At 44.8% G+C, this 25,644-nt stretch overlaps 1 protein-coding gene across 1 annotated transcript in view; it reads right to left on the bottom strand.

Moving 5' to 3' along the window:
• OGFOD1 (2-oxoglutarate and iron dependent oxygenase domain containing 1) overlaps positions 1-25,644 on the bottom strand; it is a 574,156-nt gene that overhangs the window by 244,035 nt on the left and 304,477 nt on the right. Inside the window, exon 7 of the mRNA XM_069640278.1 lies at positions 16,388-16,516. Within this exon, the coding sequence (XP_069496379.1) occupies positions 16,388-16,516 (129 nt within the window). The remainder of the gene's footprint in view (positions 1-16,387; positions 16,517-25,644) is intronic.

Genomic DNA, 25,644 nt, shown 5'->3' with positions numbered 1-25,644 from the left:
TGGAACCATGGTAGAGTGGCAGAGCAGTCAGGCGCATCATAAGAGGAAGATGTGAGCTGTAGGTAAGTACACTGAACCCAGTTAGTAAAGCAATTTTTTATTTTTTTTATTCTTGTTTATAATCAAAAAGATTTTTACAAGGGTTTCTTCAAGAAGATTATGGCGTATTTAAAAGACGACAGACAAATGGACTAGCAAAATGGGTAAGTAAAAAGGTGGCAAGGGGTACAAAAGTTATTCAGTGAAAATGTTGAGTCCCCCTGAAGCCGCTGGTTTCTTTATGGTTGAACTAATACGGGTGAAGATGTGCACTCGACCGTTCGGTCAGACATTGTTTGAACAGTGATCATCTTCATGGCTGCTTTGAGAATTTTAACTGCCGCTATGGTATATCTCGTTGTCTCTCCAGCTATCAGGCGCTGCCACCAGATTTCTTCCTCTCGAATATTTGAGTCACCAAAGAGCGGCATCAGAAATGCGGCCCGAAGATGTCTAGTCTTTTGACCGCTCGTTAGCAAGTGTCGCAGCGTTTCCTGTTCCGCTTAATCTTTGCATAGTCTACATTTGTCTGATGTTGTGAGTCTGCGTATTGCTCGGATTTCTTGAGTTGGCATTATGTTCAGGCGTATTCTCATGAACATTTTCTGTAGTGCTTTATTTGGAAATTTAGAGCAATATGCTACCGGGCCTTTCAAATTATTTGTTGCCGATGGAAGATGAGTCAGCAGACTGTTAGCAAATGTTTTCTCACATGTCAATATACAGTCATCTTGCCCCATTTTACTTTTTATTCTTTCTGGGTTCGAGATCAGATCATCCTCGGTGCCCGCCAGGTCATTCAGTTTAGCATCCAGATTTTGTTTCCAGATGTTTAAGGCTTTACATCAGCCACTTTGTAGTTCTTTTTTAATGATTTTGTAGATTGGCAAGTTGTCCGGCATCAGGATTTTCCATAGTAACTGCATTTGCTTTTGTTCTACTGAGGCTGCCAGTGACAGGAGACCGAGTTTGCGCCTGATGGCTGATATTGACGTTGATTTAGGGAGTCCCAAAACCGATTTCCACACATATCCTTCGATCTTTGGCCAGAGCGATGGTGGAATGTTCAGCGATGCATCCATGCCGTAAGTCAGCGTTGGGACCAGTTCAGACTTATAGAAGTTTATTGTTGGTGTTAGCGAGAATTTCCCGAACCTCCTGTCTACCATCTTCATTTGGCTGGTCAGGTTTTCTGTTTTGCTCCAGAGTGATTGTGCCATTGCCTTTTCGTTGTTTGTAGAGTCCATCATTATGCCTAGATATTTCAATTGTGAGGCGACTTCTATTTTTCTGTTAAGTGACCAGCAGCTTTTATTCCTTCTCCCCATTTTGCTTTTTGTCTAAAATCAATACTTTGGTTTTTTCAGTATTGATTTCCAAGTTGTTATGTTTGCAATATTACGCCAGGTTAAATATCTGGCTTTGTAGCCCGATTTGAGTTTGGTCTAAAAGAATAAGGTCGTCCGCATATAGGATGCGAGATGTGGGGCAATCTTCTATCTTCGACGAAAAAATCTGACGGACTCTTTGGAGTGTTGGAAGTCGCCGATATAGGCAATAAAGAGGGCAGGTACTAGGGGACAGCCCTGCTTCACTCCTCGCGCGGATTTAATTTCTTCAGAAAGGTGGCCCTGCTGGCTCAGTCGTACTCTGATTTTGGTGTTAGTGAGAAGGGCAGTTATTGGCTCCAAAATTTCGGGAGGGCAATTCCATTGGGTGAGTTTGGCCCACAGTTTCTGACGGTCGACTTTGTCAAAAGCCTGTGACATGTCGATAGATGCCAAAAACACTCTTGGCGCACCGGTCTTGAGGTTACTTATTATTAAATTAAGAAGCAAGATGTTAATGCTGGTACTTGCGTTTTTCAAAAAAACAGTTTGTAAACGGTCTGAACTTGGTGATGCTCCGGCCCACTTTTGAAATTTGTGTAGCAGGAATGAGGCAAAAATGTTACTGATTATATCCATCAGCGCGATTGGTCTGTAGTTTGACGGATTATCACGCTCGCCTTTTTTAAAAATTGGTACCACCACTGCTTCGGTCCAAGATGTTGTAATCTGCTTTGATACTTTGCATTGCCGATAGATGTTACTTATAAAAATTGCCCACTCATCCGGGTTCTGTTTGAGATCGATGTTCGTGAGACAGTCTGGTCCCGGTGCTCTTGATCTTTTTAGTTTCGCGATTAGGGTTCTGATGTCATCGATGTCCGTTAGATCGACCCAAATATTTTCTTCCGCGAATTATGGTGTCGTTGCATGTGGCGTTAGGTGTGCAAAGAGCTTCGAGAAGTGGGCTATCCAGTCTGTCTCCGCGACCGCGTTGATTAGCTGGCTGGAGGACGGGGAGTCTTTGCTTTTTATCAATCCCCAAAAATCTCTAGTATTTTTGTTGTTTAGAATTTTTAACATATTCTCGGCGTCGTTTTTATAGAGGGTTGCTCTATAGCCCCGCAGCCATGTTTTGTAGCTCTTTGTTGCATCGATGAGCTTCTTTCTTACTTCCTCCGAGTCTTGCACAGGTATAGATCGTTTTAGTTTTCTTAATTCTCTTCTTTTGGCCACTAGGATTTTGTTGTATTCATGGTTTCCGTTTTTCTTTGACCCGTTGCCTGTCATTGGATCCAGTTTGTAAGCCTTCAGGAGTGGTAGGTAGTTTGGTCTCTGTAGTTCTGAGCCCGAAGGATCTTTTTCCATATTCACGCTGTATTTGATTGTTATGAGTTTTACATCTGCTGCAGTTAATCGAACACGCATCTGTTGCGAGTGTTGTTCCAGATTTAACTTGTTGTCGCCTTTTTGCTGGCAGAGAGAGGTTAGTGTCATATGGAGCAAGTTATGGTCGCTTTCGTTCATACGAGTTAGCTCAAATGTGTCGACGTGGCGTAATAGATTTTGAGACACGAAGAGGTAATCTAACGTTGGCGCCGAGGTTGCTCGCTCCCATGTTGGTAGGGTTGGGGACTTTACACATGTTAATGCCACATTGTCAAAGTTTCTTTCCTTCATAAGGTTCATCCACGCCTGTCCTCGCTCAATTGCCGCACAGCTGAGTTGTTACTGCGTACTGGCCCAAGAGAATATTTCACAATTTGCGGTTAAGTCACCGCAAATAATGATGTGGGCGGTTTTTAGTTCAATTTGAAGTTTATCTAATGTCTCGGATACTGACATGCAGAAGTTGACAATTGTGGTTTTCTGTGGGTTCCAGTACAGGTTTATTATTCCCGGCTTCGTTGGATGTTGCCTCTGCACTTTTATGGTTGCATTTGTCCATGTGGCTAGGGTGCCAGGATCCTGTAGTCTTCGACTACTTTTTTTTCCAGGGCAATTCCAGAACCAGATCGTACTGCCGTCAAGATGCCCGATGATGGTCTCCCTAGCAGTCCTCTTATTGCAGGTGATAGATGGATTTGATAGCCATCCAACGCTGGTTTTTCCTGTAGCCATGTTTCTTAGAGGCAAATGTCCAAAGTTTCCAAGTCTCGAGCCTCCGGATTTGCTAGGTGCTCGTGCCCACATGTATTCCACGAGCCCATGGTAAGTGGTTTAGTAGTACCGGCTCTCTATAATTGGGGGTGACGTTCTCTTCTGTGTTCTTTTTGGCCCTTGGCTGCTATTTTGTGGAATTGGTTTTCAGGGCGTCTTTCAGCCAGTTCCATGGTCTAAATGGGCCCTGCCTGCTGCGAGATATCTTTTCAGTTCTCCTGTCGTCTGCAGTCGATTTTTCGTAGGTCTTCCTCTGGTCGTCTTCTTGATTTGTTCTTTGGGCGTCTGATGCTTTCCTGTTCATCTGGTCTCTTCGGGTAAGTCTTCTGTCTGACCGCAATCTCCCCCTTCTTTCGTTTCCACAATTTTCAGATTGTAATGGGCTTTATCTTCTCTATAACGGTCCTGATTAGGCCAGCTTGGGTAAGTCCGGAATCTCGCCCCATATGGTTGTTTGTTTTTTCTGTTATCATAGTATTTCTCCGTCTCTGAACTATAATGGGTTTTTTCATATTGACTACTTTCTTTCTGGGCTTGTATTTGTCTGTGGTGGAGTGGTCTTTTAGTAGTTCTGAGATTTTGAAACCTAGGTGTTCCAGATCCAAGTAGACTTCGTGTTTGATTTCTTCGAGTGCTGATGTTTTTATATGCAGGCAGGCTTTTGCTTTTTTGTCTTTGTGATAGGGTTCAATCAAGGTGAAGTCTTCTGTTTTTAATGTGCTAAGCTTTCGAACTTCCCCCAGTATTTCTAACACTGATTTTCTGTTTAGAACCACAAAGTTTCTACTCAGTGCCAGTTGTTCCATTTTCAAAGTATGGGTTGCCGTTGTCTTGAATGCACATATTGTGCAGTCATTTTGGGTTTGCTTTTTTGTTGGCTCAGTTTCCAAAATTTGCCTTTTTTGTTATCTTACTGACTTATGTGGGCTAGTTTGATCTTGTCCAGTTTTTTTTTTTTTTTTTTTTTTTTTTCGGTATTTGCGAGTTTGTTCTGTCCGAATTATTCGATTCATCTTTTCTTTGTTTTTTTTGTGTTGAGCCTTGTGGTTGTTCTTGTGCCCGATCTGAATGTGATTTAGTTTTGGGCGTTGAATCTGTTGGACGTTGGTTCGGATCTTTGTGTGCATCTTCCTCATTTGTGGGCTCGTAGAAGACATCTCCATCTTCCACTTCTTCTGGGTGTAATGTTAAGTTCATCAACGAGGGGTTGACCATGAACTCTTGATGTCACTGAAGACTTGTCGAGTTCGATCACGTCGTAATCGCCCGAGTAAAGGTCTTTCGGAGCAGTTGTTCGGTTTGTTGGTTTTATTTTCAACGTTTTACTTTGTTGTTGTTGTTGTGAAGAAGGTCTGGCTAGTTTAAATATTGCAGGTGTTTTGATGGCGTTCTTTTTTTGGCATTCTGGTGCGTGGCGTGCTGTGTTTTCCTCCAAATGGGTCACTGGTTTGTCCAGTAATACAATTTTGGTGGCGTCTTTTGATGTTGGTTGAGTTGTTTTATTTTCCGCCGTCGGCCTTTTCTTTGTGCCACTAGTTGCCTCCGCCGCTAGTTGGTTCTCTTTCTCTGAATTTCTTTGATGTTTAGACAGCGGAGGAGGGCGGGTATCCTTCTGATGATGTTTGAGTTTTTCTTCTAAGGCCATTAGTCTTTGTTCCCAGAGTCGTTCTCGCTCCACCGTTTTAAATGCTGTTATGAAGCCTTCTATGAAAATTAATTTAGTATGCATCATTGCAGTTACTGTTAATGAGTCTTTCATGGAGTCATTTATGGACTCGTATAATTTCCCGAAGGGTGCAAGGGCGATAGTAATAGCTAACATTATGGACAGCATGTCCTTTTTTTTATGGTGAGCCTTTGTGTGTATTTGCGAATATTTCACTGGCTCTCCTGTTTTTGATCGCCGTGTGCTCCTCTTTATGATATTCTTGATGTTGTCCCTACAGGTCTCTCCCCGGTAACAGATATTTGTTTTTATTTGAGCCTGCTTTGTCTAATTGCATTTCCAGGGTGGTGCCGACTTTTTTTTGTGATTTACCGGCCTCCTCATTTTTTTTGTTGGCGTTGGTATTTGGATTAGGGTCTGCGTCACATGATTGAAGATCTTTAAGTTGGTCATTGAATATTTGTTTCGGTAAGACTGAGTCTAGTTATATGGGTTGGACGTTCTTAGATGTTGGTGTTTGCGCCGTTTCATTTGGAATCTTTGGTGAGAGCAGGCTCGCAGCTTTCATAGTTGACGCTGGCTCTTGCTCGATAGTTGTATCAGGGGGGTTTGGATGGCTATTCCCCGTCGTTAATTTATTTATTGGTACAGAATGGATACCTGGTTGGTCCGGTAGTTTGTGTGGTTCACTTGCTTCTGTATCTATAAGGTCTCAGCAAGGCACTCCGCGTCCCTTTTTACGTCGTTTTGATACAGGTAAGATGTCATGAACGGCGTCTAATATCTCGGCATCCAAAAGTTCAGCATCTGCTTCTAGGTTTCGTTTAAATTTCTTTGTGAAAAAGTCCTTCAACGCAGTTGACATAAGAGGGTTTGGGAAGGCACCTTTCCCCGTATCTGTTTTTTTAGATAAGGCCGTCTGCCTTTTTTCATGAGCTTTTGTGTTCATTACTTCGGATGTGTCTTTACCTCCTTTTTTATGTAGGACTTTTTTTTTGTAAATAGCTAAAGCCTTTTTTCTCTTTTGCAGGTAGAGGTCTGAATGGATGGTCCCTGGAGCAGGCCTGCGGCGTGGGGGCTTCCTCTACCTCTTCCCCCACGTTACATCGTCCAGGTAAATCTATGCTCTCGGACGGCCCTCCTTCACCAGTTGACCCATGTAGGTTATTCTGGTGACGTGTTTCATTGGTGTTATAGTCATTAAGATTGTCACTTTCTATGTGAATTGCAGGTTCAGCGTGTACCATTGCCTGTATAGTTGGTTGTGCTGCGAGTGTGTCTCATTAGATTCTGGCAGTGACATGATTTTTTCCGTGACAACCTTTAGCTGCAAATTGGCTTCTTCTGACAATTGCATGATCACTGGCGTGGTTTCCATCTCCGCCGAGGTTTTGACCCCGGCCGGCTGACTGGAGTCCGGCCGGAGGCGTCCTTCGGCACTTGCAACCGGAACTCCACTTGCCTCGGCGGAGGTCTGCCGGCCGGAAGACGTCTCGCTGGTGAGTTCCAGGTCGTCTGTAGATTCTTCCTACCGTCTACCTTGAAGTTGGTGAGTGAGGGTTTCATTTACTGTACTCTGGTTCTCCACATTAGTAAAGTCTTGTACAGTGTGCTTTACATTCAGGACATGTTGAGTACTGCCTGCTTGTAGCGGCGGGTTTAACTCGCCGGTGCTGTTTTGTGTGCTCATACTGATGTCTGAGTCGGACGCCGAGTCGACGGTTCTTGGTGTGTCAGAATGAACTGAATGTTGGGGGGTCGAGGTTACAGGGGAAGTGCCTATGGTGCGTTTCGCTTTCGATTGTTCAAGTTTCAAAGTTACCTTTGTTCCTTGGCCTCTTGTCGAACGATCCTGCTGCATCCCTTGACTTCTGAGGATCCGCCCGAAGGACTTTTAGGCATGTCTGGTGGAGGGCGATTTTCAGTTCCTCTGTCTTTTAACTTAAGAAATTTTATGGACGGGACCATGGCAGTCTGCTCCTTTGACTCCATGGAATCCGTGGATTGCCGTAGGCTGCGGTTCAACTTCAGCGGTGCAAACTCCACGCACCGCTTCGCGGTGGACCCTGGATAATAAGGGCCAGCCTCCAACAATTTGCAGTGAAGAAAGACTGCACTTCCCCTTTATTTCGCCAGAAAAATGCAGAGTGGACTGCCGTAGACTGCGATTCAACCTCAGCGGTACAAACTCTGCGTTAGTAAAGCAATTCAAAGAAACATACCAATAAATGTATATAACGTATATATTTAGTATATTTGCACAAGAGCTGTTTTCAAATACTATGATTATTAAACCAATACACATAGAATTACTTGTAGATACTTCTCAAAGGCCACTGCTTAGTTTGTAGTTGCTTGTGGTACAATTGTTACAGAGTTTGACACTAATGACAGTTCCACCATTTTATCAGACACAGACAGAAATATACAGTAATTTTATTTGGTTAGCAAAACCACATTAGATAAAGTCTTTTGGGAATGGTTAGTCAAACAGTGGCACAGCTTTATGTTTTAGAGACGGTTTCAGAGCCAACTTTCAAAGTCCAATTCATAACTAGCAGCAAAGGTCAGTTTGACGAGAGCTTAAAGTCTTACGAAGCAGGGATACAGCAAAAGTTCCTTAGGATACTTCTAGTCTCTAGAAAAGGACACTTGAAGACTAAACACAATAGTAGAGACCCTGGTAAAGGATTCACAAAAGGGACACAAGCTGGTAGCTTGGGTAAGAGGTAAGAGTGGGCACCCTGGACCTATCTGTGCACTCCAATGCTCTGGAGCGATTTCTCGGTTTAAGGTAAGCAATACATTTTCACCCTACAGTACCTTAAGGTTAGAGGAAATGTTCATGGCTGGATTCTCCTCTGTGCAGCAGCAATCAACCCGGTCTCTGGATTCTTTGGTCTGGTGACAAAAGGCAGGACAATGAACGGGATAGACCACTGACACAGATTTCTTAGACTCCTCTGGTCAGTTTGCAGTTATGGTGCCTTTACTGCAGCACCAACAAAAGACACGATTCGCCCAGCCAATCCTCTTTGATTCCTGAGGTCCTGCACTCTGGTGAGGGGACTTGGATTAGTCAGATAGTGTCTATGGAGTTTCACCTGGAGCACAGCAAACAATTGGACGTATTTGGCCTCTGCAAGAAGTTGGACTACAAATGGGTCGGAGGTCTTCTGGTATTTACGGTCTGCAGCTCTGGAAAGGCACAGCACCTCAGGAGATGGCGCAGATTGCAGTTCGTCTGAGGGCTGGTTGGTCACACCAGCCAAAAGGAAAGGAGTCCTCTTCGGAGCTCCTCTGTCGCCCAGAAAACGGGGTCCAGACATCAGTGGTCGCTTCACAGTGTTGCAAAGGGTCTGCAGGCGTCTCTCATTGTCTTCTTCGATTACTTCAGTTTTCAGTGGTTGACTTGCCTTTCACATCAGGAACCTCACCTTTTATTCTATTTCAGCACCCACTCCTCTGCAATCTCTCTCAGCAGTTTACATAAAGGGGCAGGTGGCTGTCCAATCAGGTTAGCCAGACCCGCAGTGGGAGCTGCTTCAATTCAGGCAGACATGGCAGGGGAATGAAACTCCCACCCCCCTCAATTCCTGCCTGCCTGGGTACACTGGGGCCTAGGCGAGGACACCCAAGGGTTCCAGCCAAAGGCAACACACACACACACACACACACACACACACACACACACACACACACACCCACCCACCCACCCACCCCAGCCCCCCCCCACCCAGAATTGTTGAAGGGCCAACTAAGAACAATCATGCTAGAAATGGCCAAAAAAAAGAAAGGAGTCACCAAGTTAGAACTTAGATGACCCTATTGTGCACAGCCGAGAATACAGTCTGCGGTAAAAAATAATAGTTGGTAGAGCACGGCCACCAGCCATAACTAGAAGGTTTTCTATGTGACTAAAAAGTCACAGGAGCAGAGAGAAGGGGGATATATAGGTATCCCCTTGGCACTCCACATGAGGTGGTGTGTGCCAATCTCTCATTGTATAAAGTTTTAGGAGGGATACAAAGTATTCCTCTATGCTTAAGAACTGTAGTTACTCGAGGATAAAGAAAGAATCTCAAAGGAGAACCCAAAGGGTTCCCAGCAACAATGCCCAGAAGGAGCGGTGTGCTGCAAAAGTTAAACACAGATGCCTTAAAAGAGATATGGAGGAAAGTAGACTTCATAGTAAAGCTAAACACAGAACACAGTTCCAAAAGACAGCGCTCATAATAATGATTGAGTGGAAAAAGGCTGCACTCATTCAGGATGGAAAGAAAAAGGTCCAGAAGTCCAGCAAAACGTGCTGGGGGTCTCACTATGAGAGTGGATGAAGCAAAAAAATTATAAAATTATAAATCTCCCTAACACATAGGAGATCTTCATCAAGTAAGTATTCACTTTAGAATTAGTTGAAGTATTCAGGGACTTCACAGAAGACTCCCTATATGCGTTCCAGCATTAGGCCAGGGCAGTTAGTATGGGCAAACTCCCAACCCCACGAATCACAGGATTTACACAAGACTTAAGTATTACCCAAGCCAACACAGTACCTTAGGAGAAAAGAAGAATTCTGAGTGGATGCCTTCAGGATGCATCAGCACAGAACCCAGTCCCTGGACTCTGGAGACGAAAGAACTTGACACTGGATGGGAACTTGTAGCAGCAGTCATCAGAGGAGGCTTCCAGCAAAGGTTTCTTCACAGATTTTCACGGCTCTGTGGATTTGGCACCCTTTTACAGGAGCCAGATTAAGAACGAATATTGCTGGACGGATTCTCTTCACTCTCACGGCCCTGCACTCTGGTGAGGGGACGTCAGGGGTTCGAATCAGGTCTCTGGAGGGCCAGCAGGAGTCCACCAAGTTTCAGCAGGATTCAGATTTCAGGAGACCATACACCACACACTGGCTCGAGGTCCCAGGGTATTGGCGGTTTGTAACCCAGCAAGGTCGCAGCACGTCGTGCGATGGCTCAAAATGCAGGTCTTCTTGAGACTAGTGGATCTCATCAGCCTCTGGGTAGGTGTCGTCGCATTCGCGACCCTCAGTTCGATTGGAAGAAAGGGTTACATCAAGCTCCGGTTACACAGCAGGCTCTGGTCGCTGGAAACCGCTACAGACGTCTTTTCTTCAGCTTCCTCTTCGGATTCAGATGCAGTAGTCGAATTGTCACCAGCTTCCAGGATTGGAGTACTTCTCCAAACTCTCTGTGCAGTTTAGAGAAAGGGGCAGTCTGGCTGTCAAATCAGGACACAAAATCCCCCTGCCCCCCATTGGGATCTGGTTCCTTTCAGGCAAGGTGAAAGACAAAGGGTGCAATGTTTTGGAGTCCTCCCTCGCTTCCAGCCTGCCTGGTCAGGCACTCTGGTGCCTAGGCGGGGAATACAAAGGATTCCCACCAAAGAAAACTTCCACTGAGGTCGTTCCCGCCTAGAATGACAGAAGATGACCTAGGAAAGAACAAGGATACTTAAAAATAGCGAATAAGAAGGACCCCACCATTTTAGCAGATCAGTGACCCTCCTGTACATTAACTTAACACGGCTGATTTGACAGCCTGCAAGTATAAGACTTAAAAGTCACTAAAGTAAAACCCCCTACCACCACCCATTCAAGCAAACTTTCAATTGTAACAGAAATGCTACTGGTAAGTAAACATTGTATCCCCCCAGCACTCCACATAAGGTGGGGTGTGCTGGTTCACTATGTAAAACGTAAAGGCGATGAAAATCACTCTTTACCCCTTGGGAACAGTAGTTCACCCAAGTACATTAAAGAGAAATTAACATGGAAGCCCAAAGGCTATAGGAAAATATAACTCCAATCACACACTATGTGGAGACAAAAAAAAGGTCACCCATAAAAAAGAGTAAAAGACTGTGTGAGTGGTAAAAGATCCCCCTTTGCCTAGGTACAAGGGAAAATAATCAAGTTCACGCAAAACGTTCTGTGGTTGGCACAGGTCAGAAAGATTTATCATAAATATGAAAATCTTACCTAACACCAGTCTCTACATGTGGGACCGGGATTCAAACCTGTGTCATGTGGTCTTGCTTCTTGCTCTGCGTTGTCTTGCTTTCAAGACAAACGTGTTACCCCTGAGCTATCCTCTCGCCCTATATATTCTAAAGCAATTGTCAGATTGGCAGTCTTTCTGCGGGTTCTCCAAATGAGAACTTCTAAATAAAACATGCAAGTATACAGAGAAAAAAAAACGAATCCTTAAAACTGTCAGAACTGGGAAAACAAAAATACTAACAAAAAAAAAGAAATTGCAGGAAAAGGAATTGTAAAGAGAGAAAAACAACTCTGAAGTGCATGAGAACGGAGCAAAAACTCTTAGCAAGAATGAATGCAAACGCCAACATGAACACACTTGTGTACAGGCGTGCTATAAATGCCATATCATACCAATAATATTGCTAAACAACAACCAGTGTGTGATCTTCTTTAAAGCAGGACACGTTCTGTTTAAACTGGAAGTCTTGCACAGTGCCCTTGTTAAGGGGGTATTTCTTAAAGTCCCACTTGGAGATAAGACTTTAGTAAGCTATCCCAGTGGTTTGTAGATCACCAACTCTTAATATCAGTATGTACTACTCAGGGACCTTGGTAGAGTGGCAGACCAGTCAGGCTTATCTTGAGAGGAAGATGTGAGCGGTAGGTAAGTTCCCAGAACCCAGTTAGTAATGCACATCAAAGAAACATATATTTATATTAAAATATAGATTATATTTACACAAGATTCACTGTTAAATATTTAGCACAATAAACCAATAGCCTTCGGTATACTTTACAATACTTTCAAAAGGCCAGGTTCCCGAGTGCGCTCAACCTACCAGCGCTTTGAGGTCATACCAATAATACATAAGGCGCTATATAAATGCCAAGTAACATAACATAACATTAGTTTGCAGTTGCTGAACGCGCACAATTGTTAGAGGAGTTTGACAGGTCTACCGTATGATCGGTAATATCGCGCACCCATGTAGTAATACGGTAATTGCATTTTGTCCACGTACACATGTAAGATACGTGATTTTTGGGTAGGAAAACAGTTGGTTTGTGTTATCCTAGCAGAGCTTCAAGTTCAAGAAGCAGTTTGTTTCATGGCACAAGTATTTCAAAGGCAAAAACACAACCCTAGCTAAAAGGCAGCTCCTATCGGCTTCAAGTCTTGCACAGCAGTAGAAATCAAAAGTTCCTGTGGATACTTTCTAGTCTCTAGGAAGGAAGACACAAGAAGGATAACCAACGTCTAAGACGCTGTGAAAGGACTCACTAATGGGACACAAGAAGCAGCTTGAGTAAGAGGTAAGAGGGGGTTGCCCTGGACACCTCTACCTGCACTCAATGCTCTGAAGCGACTTTCTGGAATAAGGCAAGTAATACCTTTTCCCCACAGTACCTTAGGTTTGAAGAAAATGTTTGTGCTGGATCCTCTGCGATATTGCAGCTCTGGATTTGACCTCCGGATTCCTTGGTCTGATGACGAAAGGAGGTCTCGAGGCAGGACCTCTGGCACGGCTTTCATCAACTTCTCTGTTCATTCTGCGGTTTTGGTGTGGTTTCTGCAGCACCAAAGGACGCGATTCGCCCAGTCAAGATTCTTCGGTTTCTGCAGTCGGGTCTAGACGAGTTGGATTGGGACTCTGGAATGTCCTTGAGGGCTCGAAGACTTAGACGGATTTGGCCTTTCCACAACAAATCACTCAAAATCGGCAGCAGGTCTCCTGGTATTGGGGTTCCACAGCTCTGGAAACTCACAGGACCTCGGGAGATGGATCAAATCAAAGTTGGTCTTGGGACTGGTTGTTCCTACCTGTCAAAGGGAAGGAGTCGTCCTCTTTTGAGTTGCTCTGTCACACAGAAAACAGGGTCAGGACAGCAGTGGTCGCTTCAGTGTTGCAAAGGGTCTGCAGGCGTCTCTGGTCATCTTCTTTGGTTACTTCAGCTTCCAGTGGTCGACTTGCTTTTTACTCCAGGAGTCTAACCTTTTATACATTTCCAGCACTCTCTCCTCTGCAATCTTCCTCAGCAGTTTACAGAAAGGGGCGTTTGGCTGTCCAATCAGGACAGCCAAACACCCAGTGGGAGCTGATCCCATTCAGACACTCTGGCAGACAACAGACAGGGGGGTGGAAAACTCCTCCCCTACTTCCTGCCTGCCCAGACACTCTAGGGCCTAGGCAGGCACACCCAAGGGTGCCTGCCAAAGGCAACACACATACACAGGCCTCCCCCTCACAGAATGGTAGAAGGTGGGCCGACTAAGAACAACCTTGCTAGTAATGGCGAAAAAAGGAGGGAGCCCCCAAGTTGGTACTTGGGTGCCCCTCTGCTGCCCTACTGAGGCTATGGACATAGCCTGCGGTAGAAAAATCACCCAATAGTTGGTACAACACACGTCCACTGCCACCAGCCATAATTAGATTATACTAGGTATCCCTTTGGCACTCCACATAAGGTGGTGTGTGCAATCTCTTAGACAAAGTTTTCGGAGAGTTACTAAGAATATCTCTATCCTTAAGAACTGTAGTTACTTTAGGATAAAGAAAAAGAATCTAAAAGGAGGACCCTACCGAAGGGTCCCCAGCAACACTGCCTATAAGGAGCTACGTGCTGCAATAGTAAAATACAGATGCCTTTAAGAGTTATGGAGAAAAATATACTCCATAGGATAGGTACAATACAAAGAATAGAGTTCCAGAAGACACAGCCCATACGAATGAATCAGTGGAAAAAGCCTCCACTCATTCAGGATTTCAGAAAAAGGTCCAGAAGTCCAACAAAAGGTGCTGGCCATCTCACAGGGAGAGGGAATTAAGCATAACAATGATACATCTCCCCAACAGCCTACAGTTCCAATCTGTTCGCGTCTCGGGAGGATAGCTCAAGGGCAACGTGCTCGCCTTGGAAGCAAGACGAGACGGAGCAACATAGGCTCAATCCCCAGGTCCGTGCTTAGAAACCTCTGAGTATTAAGCATGTTATAACTAACCTATCATATCATATCATGCAAGAGGATCTGGGGATGTGTCTTTCAGATACTCTGCCCAATGCAGTTTCCTTCCTCTCACACCCCCAGGTTTCTTTTCCTGGCTCTCTAGTCCATTTTCCTCTTTCTACTCCCAACTCTACAAACCTTCACTCCTGCTCCCTGGGTCTTCCTCGTTGGTCCTTCCGACATCCCTCACTCCCTCGAATATTGCCTCCACCTTTGATGTTACTACTCGCTCCTCCTCACCTTTGCCCCAATTCACACTCTTTTCACTTGCAGAGCCAATTAATTCACTCCCTACAATAATTCAGCTCACTCATCTTACATTCACACTCTTGATGCAGTACCACTTGCACTCACCAACTAATACCTCACATGTTCTACAATTGCCTACACACTCTTGTCTACTATTCTTCCTCCTGCTGCTCTTAGTCTGCAACCTTCTCCTACTCCACTGACCTCACCTGAACCACCAACAACTTCCTGTTTCCTGGGATCTTTTTTCCCCATCCGCATCCTCAGGTTGGCAGTCTGATCTCTGTCAGTTTGGCCTGGTCTTCCCTGCACGGGCGGTGTTACACTGAGGCATACTTTGAATAGCGGGATGAGCCCTGTGCCTTTTCTCCATGCAGGGTTGCAGTGAAGCCACAAGGGCAGCCTACGTTGCATATTGTACATGTTTGGTTGGTAAATCTAGTCTGTTGGTGGTTGTATCCCTTGTTCCATTCCTTGGTGGTCTAGGAAGCTGAAGCATTCCTGCCTCAGCTCATGCTGGGGAGTGGTAGGCGGCATGCAAGATGGCCTCACAAGCTCTCTGCGGCATCTGGTGCAGTCGCCCTTCCGCTTCACTGATCAGTTGCTGGAATGCAGTAAGTGAGCGCTAATGATCACTTGTATTTTTTCAGGGCTCTGTCGATTCCAGTGTTGTTGTCTAGAACAAAAAAAAACTTGGCGTCCGTGTGTTTTATGAGGCACGGTGATACAAGTTCCTACTACCCACATATAAACAGGAACTTGGGAGGAGACAACAGGATTGGGGCCCGCTCTGCCACCTTCCCCCACTGGTTTAGAAATGGCTCGAACTTCCACCCTGGCAGGCCTCCGAGCATAGGCTGTGAGGGGTTGCCATCCCCTCGTGTGAAGTTTAACACAGAATTCTGGTTGGATTCTACTGTTTTGATTCAAGGAGTCATCATGAGGAAGAACGTGAAAGTCAACTCACTTTAATGCTTCACCTCACTTTGTGATCAGCCTCTTCATTCTTTCTAAAGAACTTCCTACCCAGGAACAAAAACCCTTGCTCCAGTCCCAAAATAAAATAATGAAGACATTTAATCTTATCTACTTTCATCTGATCAGGCCTTCTGTCAAAACAGTGTGCGTTATCAGCAGGAGGCCTTTGTGGAATGTTTCTGACAAAGGCCATGTGATGTGAAACTCGTTTTTCTGTTTCAAGCATAACTACGCAGGACTGCCAGTGTACAGCCACAAGTACATGGAAATCCAGACTATATTGTCCTACTTTATTTACCAGCTTTCAAAGCAGGGGACATGCTTGTAAAAAGTTCTCCAGTAACTAGAGCTCACAGCAAAAAGATCCTTTTCCTAATAGAACCTGATCCTTATTTCTTTAATGGCATCATTAAAAAGCACAACAATTTAAAATTCTCACTTGTGTGCACTCCCCTCAGCTATGAAACAGCCATTGCGTGGCATGAGCTGTTCACACATGACCTACGAAATGTTAGACTTAGTTGATTGAGTATGCTGTAACACCAACCAAATGTGTTTCCCTGCACTAAGAATATTATTTTGATACTCTTGTTTAACCCCTCTAAGAGCTAAGGGCGAGGTTACTCGTCCTGTATTCACATAAAAAATCATTGTAGGCTCTGCTCACTCCCATAGTTAAGTGGTTATAGCAATGTCAACTATGTTTATTACATTCTGCAGATTGGCAATTTACAGCGACTCACATTTGTTTAAAAAGATTTCTAGACTGACATTTAGAAACAGTCTCATTTTATGAGTAAATAGTTTTTTACTTCTTGCTTTGAAACATCATGCAAACTAGTAATTTGGATTAAATATAATACCATTTTAAACAAGACAAACATGGAGAAAAACTGAGCTACTAAAATTAGGGACCATGTGAAGCAGACCACCACAGCTCTTGAAGAAGCTCTTACATCATGAGGGATGTGTGGGGTCCGAGGTAGGCGTGGTTCAATGTAGCGTGGCGGCCTTTGGAGTGAAGTACCATGGAACCAACCGCTCACAGAGAGGCGGCACTTCTCATTGGACAGAATCTCTGACACCTACAGTGATAGAAGAAAGAAAAGCAGATTATTTGATGCAAAGGCCAGCAGGGCAATTACAAGGATGCGTCACTAGGTAAAGAAACTAGAGTTTTCCAAGCTGTAAGCACTATTGTACAGCAACACGGCACGTGTACCTGAATGGAAGAACTGTAAATGTATGAAATATGTGGCTCTTTAAACAAGAGTTGTACTTCAAATAATTAAGGATGAAGGCATGAGTTTAACCTCATCAAAAGAAAAATGGTATCGGTACATGTTGCATGCCTGTTCCTACCACAGATGAATTTGTAAGCATTTATAATATGCCAAATAAGCACTGTAGTGGTGTCAAAGCACGTATCCTTGTGCGCGTTCTGCTAGATGAAGGGAAGGGAAGTGAGATGGGCGAGAAAGTATATGAAGAGAAAAGGAGGAAAAGAGAAATGAAAGGAAGCTTGAAAAGTGTGGACACATGAATGGAAAGGATGTAAAAAGCCCTACAGATAATTTGCGTACCACCCACTTTTACTCCATGAAAACAGGCAAATTCTTGCAACAAAACTAATATAGGGAGTAAAAATACTCTCAACCAAAATGATTTTACATGGGTCTCAAAAGGAGCCTGCTTCCAGCTCAAGGATATCATTTTATCAGAGGTACCAGCAGAGCAGTGGCACAAGAAGGATATCTACTATTATTACTTTATTACTGTCTGATCTGCATAGGAATATTTTTTTACTTACATTTTTATTAGGCATTTAAAGAAACAGATATCAAAACATCTATCTCCACATCTCAATAAACCAAAGCAATCCCCCTGGACCCCTTAAAATGGTGATGTCAATCAAGTAGATCACAACAGCAAGGTAAACAGGCCGCCGGACCAGGTACATAAACTCCCACCACATGGTGGCTATAGACACCGGGCACATAACCCATGTTCCCTGGATGCCAGGCATACTATTGTACAATGCTCCCCACTTAGGGCTAGGCTCATCCCCACCCCACTAGCTTCACTGCACACTTCCCCTCCTTCTCCCCAATCCTCCCGCCGTCCAGCCAACACGCGACCATCCTCCAAAAGAAGAAAGGCAGAGGCGAAGACCACAACTCAATCACCAGACCTATAGTGGACGTCCCATCCCCATTTACAATTCAACTGGCCCCATTCCTCCCTAATGGACCCCATGTAATCGCTTATAAGAGCAGTCAACTTTTCCACTGCATACATATCCCTCAATTTGAGGAGCCAGTCCGCTCTGTAAGGCAATCCTGAGCTCTTCCATTTCATTGCTAGTGCCACTCTCCCTGCTCTGAGCATGGCTTCCCACAGTCTAGGGTATCTATAGGTATCAGTATCCCAAGGAGGGTGCCCCAACAGCATCTGAAGGGGGTCCACCGGGAGGGTCTCCTCAATAACATCTGCCATCCAACTCAACAGGTCCTTCCAATACCTTTGAATCTTTGGACAATGCCACCACATATGCACCCGGGAACCCACCTAGCCGCACCCTGTAGGACAAAGATGAGAGGAGCCTGCAAATATTCTACAGATCCCCAAAAAGTCCCTGTGCCATCCCTGTAGCATTTTTTTTTATTATGCTCCATAGCTACTGTAAACAAGTTTCCGTGAAACATAATTTTGTATATATTTCCCCACATGTCGCTCTCCTCAGCAAAATATCCTCACTGCTCAACTCCTTCCAAAAAGCCTTAAAGTTCTGTATGTCCCGCATATCGATAACTATCAAAAACTTATAGATCAGGGATAGAGTTCCCTTCTTGGTCTCTGAGGCGTCAATAGCCCTGTCAAATAGTGCGAGGGGTTTACTTAGCTTACCGCCCAATCTCTGATCGTAAAGTATCCACTTCAGGTGCAGGTATTCAAAGACCGTAATATTTTTCATCCCCAACACTTCTCTAAACTCATCGAAGCCTAGGTACACCTCATCCTTAAACAACTGGGCCGCTCTCTCCAGCCCCCCTGCCAGACCACGCTTGCGTGTTGGGGAAACTCTAATCCCAGCCCTACATTAGGGCCCTAAACCAATGTCATGGGCGAAGGCCAGGAAGATAAACTCTCTGTAAACTTCCCCTTGCTCCATAAAGACAACAACACGCCCAGAAACGGGTACTCCCTCAAGCTATCGGAATCGCCAGATACAGAGCCCATAGTAGGTGCCTCACCTTTGCTGGGTGCGCATCCATGTCCTCCAAGTATATCTAGTACGTCCCCTGGTTATCCCTCATATGCTCCACAAGCTCCCTTAGTTGGGCTGCCATGTAAAATAATGAATACAACGGAAACCCAAAGCCTCTCCCCTCCCTCACAAGGGTAACCATGGTTCTCTTGATCTTCAGGCACTTATTCTCCCAGACAAACATATTCACTGCTGTCTGGAGATCCCTAAACAAACTCTTGGGAAGCCTTGTGGGCAAAGCTGTGAAAAGGTAGAGAAGACTAGGGAGGACCATACCAGGAATGAATGAGAGAGCTCCATCTACCCAGATCCAACTTAACATTCACAAGGGGGTCAAAATTAGCCGCCACCAGCCCAGATAACTCTTGATAAAGTTACTCCCACAAATTGAACAGGACTTCTCCACCTTGACCACTAGCACACATTTCCTCTGTTCAACCCTGGGGTCCAATAAACGGATCATCATTATAACCAATTTGGATTTATTGATTTTCAGTCTTCGTAGACAAAAGGGAAAATATTTTGAATCAAGACCCAGGGTTCCTTCCCCAGCAGTTCACAACAGAAGCACCGGGGTTCCCTTCCCCAAGTTCAAAATAGTTCACAGTAGTAATAGGTTCAAAAGACTCCATATTTCTGGTTTTCACCTTCTGGTGGTTGACCTGCATTCAATCCAGTATTTAGGAAAAACAGCCATCTACTTTTTCAATGCTCAAATTAGGTTTGTAGGTTTTATAAGGTTAAGTAATGAAGATGTATTTTGTCTACACCATTGAAATGTTTGTCTCTCAAGTTGGTTCTTTCAGGTCTGCCCCCTTCCTTCCCTCAAGGTGCGCGGTACCTTTAATACTTCACCTGATTGTTAATTCATTAAACAGTTCAAATGGGAGACTTTCGAAACGTGTTCCGATGCTTTCAGACCCACGCGACCACCCCGCTACATTGGATACTTGCACAATCACTGATTCCGTCACATCGGTCGTGGTAAGTTTCACACAGGATTTCCTGGTCTCAAACTCACTGCTTCCTTTGCTGGCTTTTCGCATACCGCGCTGGACTTGCTTCAATTTGGTTGCCTCTAGGGTTCCCTCTTCTGCCCCAGAGACACTCCCATGATCTCACAATGCGACGGGAGAACGAGCACGCTGTCTCTTCATTAGAAGGCCGGCCCCTTAGCACTCCCCCTTCACTTGGCTTGCAGTTACACCAGAGAACTCCTGTTCTCACGCCACCCCAGTTCAGAACGCCAGCCTCTGAAGTCCTCGTATTCCAACCCTCGTCACACAGCTGCTCTGCATCCAACATCTCACAGACGTGTCTCGCCTTTCTCTCCCTCCACTCTCTGCTCTTTTGGCTTCCCATTTTTTATACACCTGCGGTTTGTGAATGAGCTGCAGGTTTGAGTCCTGTCAATTGCCTGACTATAGTTAGGCCCATTAGTGTGACATGTCTGATCTTTGTAGTGGTATTCCTCTGAGGCCCTCTTCCTCGTCTCACCAGAGTGGTGCGATTGTATGTTGGTGTGTATGCCTACTAGTCGTCTCTTGCTCGCCCAGTACTAGAATGGTATAACAGACAAAATAAGGGAAACTGGTTCACAATAACCAATAAACGCTGGAGAAGGGTTAGGTGGTTTATTAGGAAAAGGGGGATACCTTGTCTCGCCCAAGGGTCCCACTCCCAGTCCCCAAGGACCCACCACCCAGTTGATCCTCCCTCGTGTGTCCACCCCCAGGGTCAGGATCCAAAGCGATGTCCTTTCCCTGCCACTTGCGCAGAGGATCCATGACGAATAGGAGTGAGAATACCCTTTGGTTTCTCACAGCACCCAGCAATGATTGGGCAATCTTCTCTTTCAGAAGGGAATCGTTGCATTTCCAACTCCCGTTCTGTGGGGAACTCCACCACTCACCCATTGTTACAGGAACTAGGTCATGGTCCGACCATGGAACCAGGTCAACCCGGGTATCAGAAACATAGCAGTACAAGGAGCTCTCCACAAAGATGTAGTCTATCCTTGAGAATGAATCATGAACACGCAAGTAAAATTTAAAAGCACCCTCGCAGTTTCGCCTAAAGCACCCTCCTCTTCCTATGCCTAGAAGGGTCCAGGACGATATTTAAGTCTCTGCCTATGTTAGGCAAGATTGTATGCAGTACCCTGTAGGAGACTGCACGAGCCTTGTCCTCTTGGCAATAGTTAACACAACCTTTGGTATAAGCAAGTACTACACAAGTTGGTAGAGTGACTGAGCAGCCAGGCTTATCTCAAGAAGGGTCAATGTGAGCTGTAGGGTTATCACACAGAGGTTCACAGTGACAAGTATTCAAATAAACACTTACACTCAAGGTTTCATGATTAAACAATTATTTATTAATTTAACCGTCAGTTGAATAAGCCTTCTTTAGAAGGGAGCAAATATGTAACACTTTAAAATATACTTCAGAAATACACACTCAATTTCAATAAATCAGTAGATACCCATTTGGGACGGCACACAGACACTTCCTTCCCCCACGAGGTGACTTAAATAACTAGGACACTAAGTGCATGAATATAACACTGGTAAATTTAGAGCAATACTGAGTTTGTTGTGAAAAGGAAAAGGTTTAGTGAATAAAAGAATGGTTAACACATCTTCTTAAGGATATAAGTACTTTTGAACCCCCCAATGCAAAGTAAATTAACCCTTTCCCAGCTGCACAAGTTATAGAATTTGTGATTCTTTGGAGGGATAGTTAAATCACAAAGTCAGAGGTTAGAAGAGTATTTCAGGGATCCAGGACAGCCAAAGTAAATTGAGCAAAAGTCTAGGTGAGCTGAAGCACTTTTTAAAGGTAAGTAAAAAGTCTTGCACAATGTTTTAGAAATCCTTGTAGAAAATGAAATCACTGTTGGGTCACAAGCTGGGAGGCTTGTGAGGGGCAAAGCTGCAAGAAAATCTGCAACGGCAACTAAGACAAGTCAACTGAGAGCTAGCAGGGCTACACGACAAGAGGTTAAGTACCCCTTAGTTTTACAGTACCTAAGGTCTAAAGAAATTGGTTCCAGCTGGCTTTGGTTCCAGTTGTAATATGGCGGATCCTGTTGTACCTGGGCCTCAGTCGTGGGGACAAGAGGGAGGACGTCTGTAGGACTCCTGCACAGCGATTGAGAGATCGGTGGCAGCTACGGGCAAACTTTGGATCAGCTGCACTTTGCGGTTTCAGCGCTCAGTAAATAGCATCACTGCGGATCTTGGACACCGGTTGTGCTTCCCTCACTCCTTGACTCCAGCACTCTGGTGAGGTGACTCCAACTTGGGTTGTCCTGCTTCAGGAGGGCCCTCAGGATACTCCTGGAGCTTTTGGCCGGCTTCCAGACATAGCACTCAACTACGGATTTCTTTACCCCTGGCACTCAGTTCCAGCAGCAGCAAAGAAGTACAGCCAGTTGGAGAAGGTCTTCCAGCCAAGTTCATCTCAGGGTTAGTTGGTCCCACTAACCCAAGGGAACAAGTCGTCCTTTCCAGAGCTTCTCTTGTCAATCAGAAAAAGGAGTTTCAGCACAGCAGCAGGGCTTCACTGGGCAGTTCAACGGTCCAGGCAGATGCCGCAAGCTTCGTTCACTGTTTCTTCGTCGGGGTGATCTTCCCAGTGGTTGACCCTGTCTTCAGACCAAGAAGCCTCGCCTTTTATGCAGGTTTCTCCCATTCATGCACAGCCTAGCTGTCACTCACACAGCGGGGTGGCTGTCCTGCAAAGACAGCCAGCGAGCCAGCCAATCAGGACTGGGTGCACTCAGGTTACCCTGGAGACTAAGGTCAGAGGAGTTTTGGGCACCTCCCTCACTTCCTGCCCTTGCAGAGACACTGGAGCCAGAGGCGGGTTTAAGTACTGAAGCCCGCCAAAGGCAACACAAACAAAGGGGGCGTGCAGAGTAAACCCCAAGAAAGACCTCACAAATAAGAAATGGCAAAAAAAGAAGAACGGGCCATTTTGACAAAATGGTCACCCATGGGTGCTATAATGCAGCTGAGGATTCAGCCTTCGGTAGGAAAACTAAACCACTGCCAACAGCCATTTAAAGTAGTGAGGGTAACATAAAATATGTTATATGAGAATGTAGGTTATGGGGCTACTACGTAGCCCCCAGCTCTCCACATAAAATAGTGTGTGCTGCACCCTCTTTGTGAAAAGGTAAGTAAAGTTAATTTCACTTTACTATTCCTGGGAACAGTAGTTCACACAAGAAAAAGTATTTAAGCCTTATGAGAAGTCGAAAGGATTTCTCTGTGACACTGCACTGAAGGTGCAGTGCGTCACCATTCAAAAAGTAGATGCTTATGGCGTTCGTCAGGCTCCAAAAACAAAAGAAACACATAGTCCAAATCAGATCAAAAATACATGAGTAAGAAAAAGGTCTCACTAAAAATTAAAAGTCCTACAGTCCAGCAAAAGAGCTGGGGGTCTCCAAGGTTGAAAGGAATTAGCACAGAAATGAGAATTCTCCCTAACACAGAGGTTGCATCTTGCCCCCACCCACCTCATGCCAAAGGTAGGTCACTGAACCTTGACCAATCTGGAACCTGGTATCTGTTCAGATGGATTTCTAGAATCTGGCCTGGTGGACAGATTTTAGTAGCCCACCCTAGCTATAGTGAACAAGGGACTCTGAGAAGTTAGCCAAACCCCAATCAAGGTAGCAAGGGAGAGCAGTTAATGCTCATTCTCAGGAGAGAATGAGCAGGGCCAGGTGCCATCAATGACTCCACACAGTGTGGCACACAATAATGTTGACAGTGACAGCAAGAATAAAAATTGTTTTTATTATAGGCCTTTGGACACACGGAAAAATGAATCTAACCGTTAGTATCACACAATATACAAATACATACATTCATCACAGGTCTGTATATGCATTCAAGTAACTTGTTCAGCAAACATGCAAGTAGGTGAAGTACAGTAAATGATGGAACCGATTCAGAGGTTAATTCCTTAACTTAAGCAGTCCAAATCATAAGAAGAATGCAGCATTGTGCTCAAAAGTCACAGGAGTCGTTTCTTACCTGGAGTGAGTCTCTGCAGTTAAGTTACAATTCACTTGTGTTGATGATGGTTATTCAGCAATTTTACTTAACGTAAGGAAATGTTTTCTTATGTTTCAGTTTACTATACCCAGGCTTGATGACCAAACGGTGAGTGGAATGGAATGCAGGAGACAAAGGGACTTGTTCCCGTTGTTAGCCTACGAAGGACAGATACACTTTGTTTACTTAACCACCCCCGATTCAGATCTTCCCCAGGCGTCTTGATGCATAAAGTTTCATCGTTGGGTTGGGGGGTGGGGCGCTTGATCTTCCGCCGTTGGTTTTGGTGAGGGAGTTGAAAGTTCAAGGATTATTCCTGTCAGATACCACTGCAAGATGCAACCTCTGGCAATGAAGGATTGCAAGAAACACTGATGCAGACCTCATCGGGACACTTCACAGGTTGTAGAAAGAGTTCAAGTGTTGATCTTTGCATGCAGGCGACAACAGGCATCCTTCCAGTCGCAGTCACAGAAGCTGCTCCAGGACCGGATCCCTTGATGCTGGGACGCAGAAATTCAGGGAGAATGACTTGTGGCACCAACTGGCAACCACTCAAGTTCTGGGGATCGGTAACGTTTTTGGTGAGGCAGCCCACAAGAGAGTTGGTCAGTCCATTAGGCAGTCCAGGGACACTTCTGAAGGCTCAGAAGGGCAGGATGCTTGAGACTAGTTGTTCACACTAATCCAAGGGCTGAAGCACCTCTCAGGGCATTCGGAATTCATGCAGAGGAGCAGGGCTTCACCTGGGCAGGCACAAGAAGGGATGCTGGGCCACTTCGGATCTTTACTGCTCTTCGTTGGAGCCAAGAATCCCCCAAAGTAGATCTGAAGAATAGCTGCAGAGGTCGTCCTTTTATCCAAGATTCGAGCTTGAAGCACGTCCAAGACAATCAATGTTAAGGAAATGCACTACTCAAACAGCCAGTAGACGTGCCTCTCTCTCTCACACACACACCTCACCTCCGCCCCTCCCCCCCAAAATAATGCAAAAAGCCAAATAATTTAACTGCTGCCACAAGCTTGTCTTTGATACAAAAGTATCTCCATTGCGCTGCGTGCAAATGTAAAAATACAAAAACTTAAAAGGGAAACTAGTCTGATGGACTAATATGTTTCCCCATAACATGACGACCAAAAGGCAAGGGAAATGAAGCTGAAGGCTTTACTTGCCTTCAAAAAGCCACGACAGGATCAAAGACAGAGCAAAAAGAATGGGATTCCATAGGAAACCATGGAGGGAATGTTGCAAAAAAAATTCTTGACTCTCTGAAAGATCAGTTGTTACAACAAGAATAATACATTCTTATTTATTGTTCTCCAGAAAGGCAATTGGGAGGCGGCCGAGTGGGCTCCAATTCATGACTCGCAGAATAAACCGATATCAGTGGGTGCATTAACAAAGGGGGCGCTTATCAGTAGACTAATTTAATTATCAAGCTAACTTATGAAGACCATGTGATCAGATATACTGGCTAGAGTTGATCCCTGAATTTTATTGAGGTAAAACCTCCCTAGAACCGATAAAATTGAGAATAAAGTTCTTGTGCACAAACACCAGATGGCTGAGTCTTCACTTGGATTACTAAAATCACAAATGAGCCAAAACTTTTGTTCAGTGGTTATTGAAGTTGAAGCACAAAGAAGAAGGTCTTCTTTCTGACCTTTTTTTTTTTTAAACCCACCACAATATGAGATTTTTGGTAAACGTCCCCCAGGGCTCTAAGAACTATTAGGTACTCCTACGCCACACTGAGAATCACCAATTAGGATGAAATGCTTGTGTGGTTGGTTGGTGCATCCTTGAGAGTGGTAAGTCTTGGGTTGATAAAGCTGCATCTAAATTAGCACTGCCGTACAAGAGTGACATCTTCTG

The sequence above is a fragment of the Ambystoma mexicanum genome, chromosome 1q, assembly GCF_040938575.1.
Source record: "Ambystoma mexicanum isolate Mex_15411 chromosome 1q, UKY_AmexF1_1, whole genome shotgun sequence".
In the NCBI taxonomy this organism is placed as follows: Eukaryota; Metazoa; Chordata; class Amphibia; order Caudata; family Ambystomatidae; genus Ambystoma; species Ambystoma mexicanum.
Note: the sequence above shows the minus strand (reverse complement) of the source record. Positions and strands in the feature narration are given on the sequence as shown.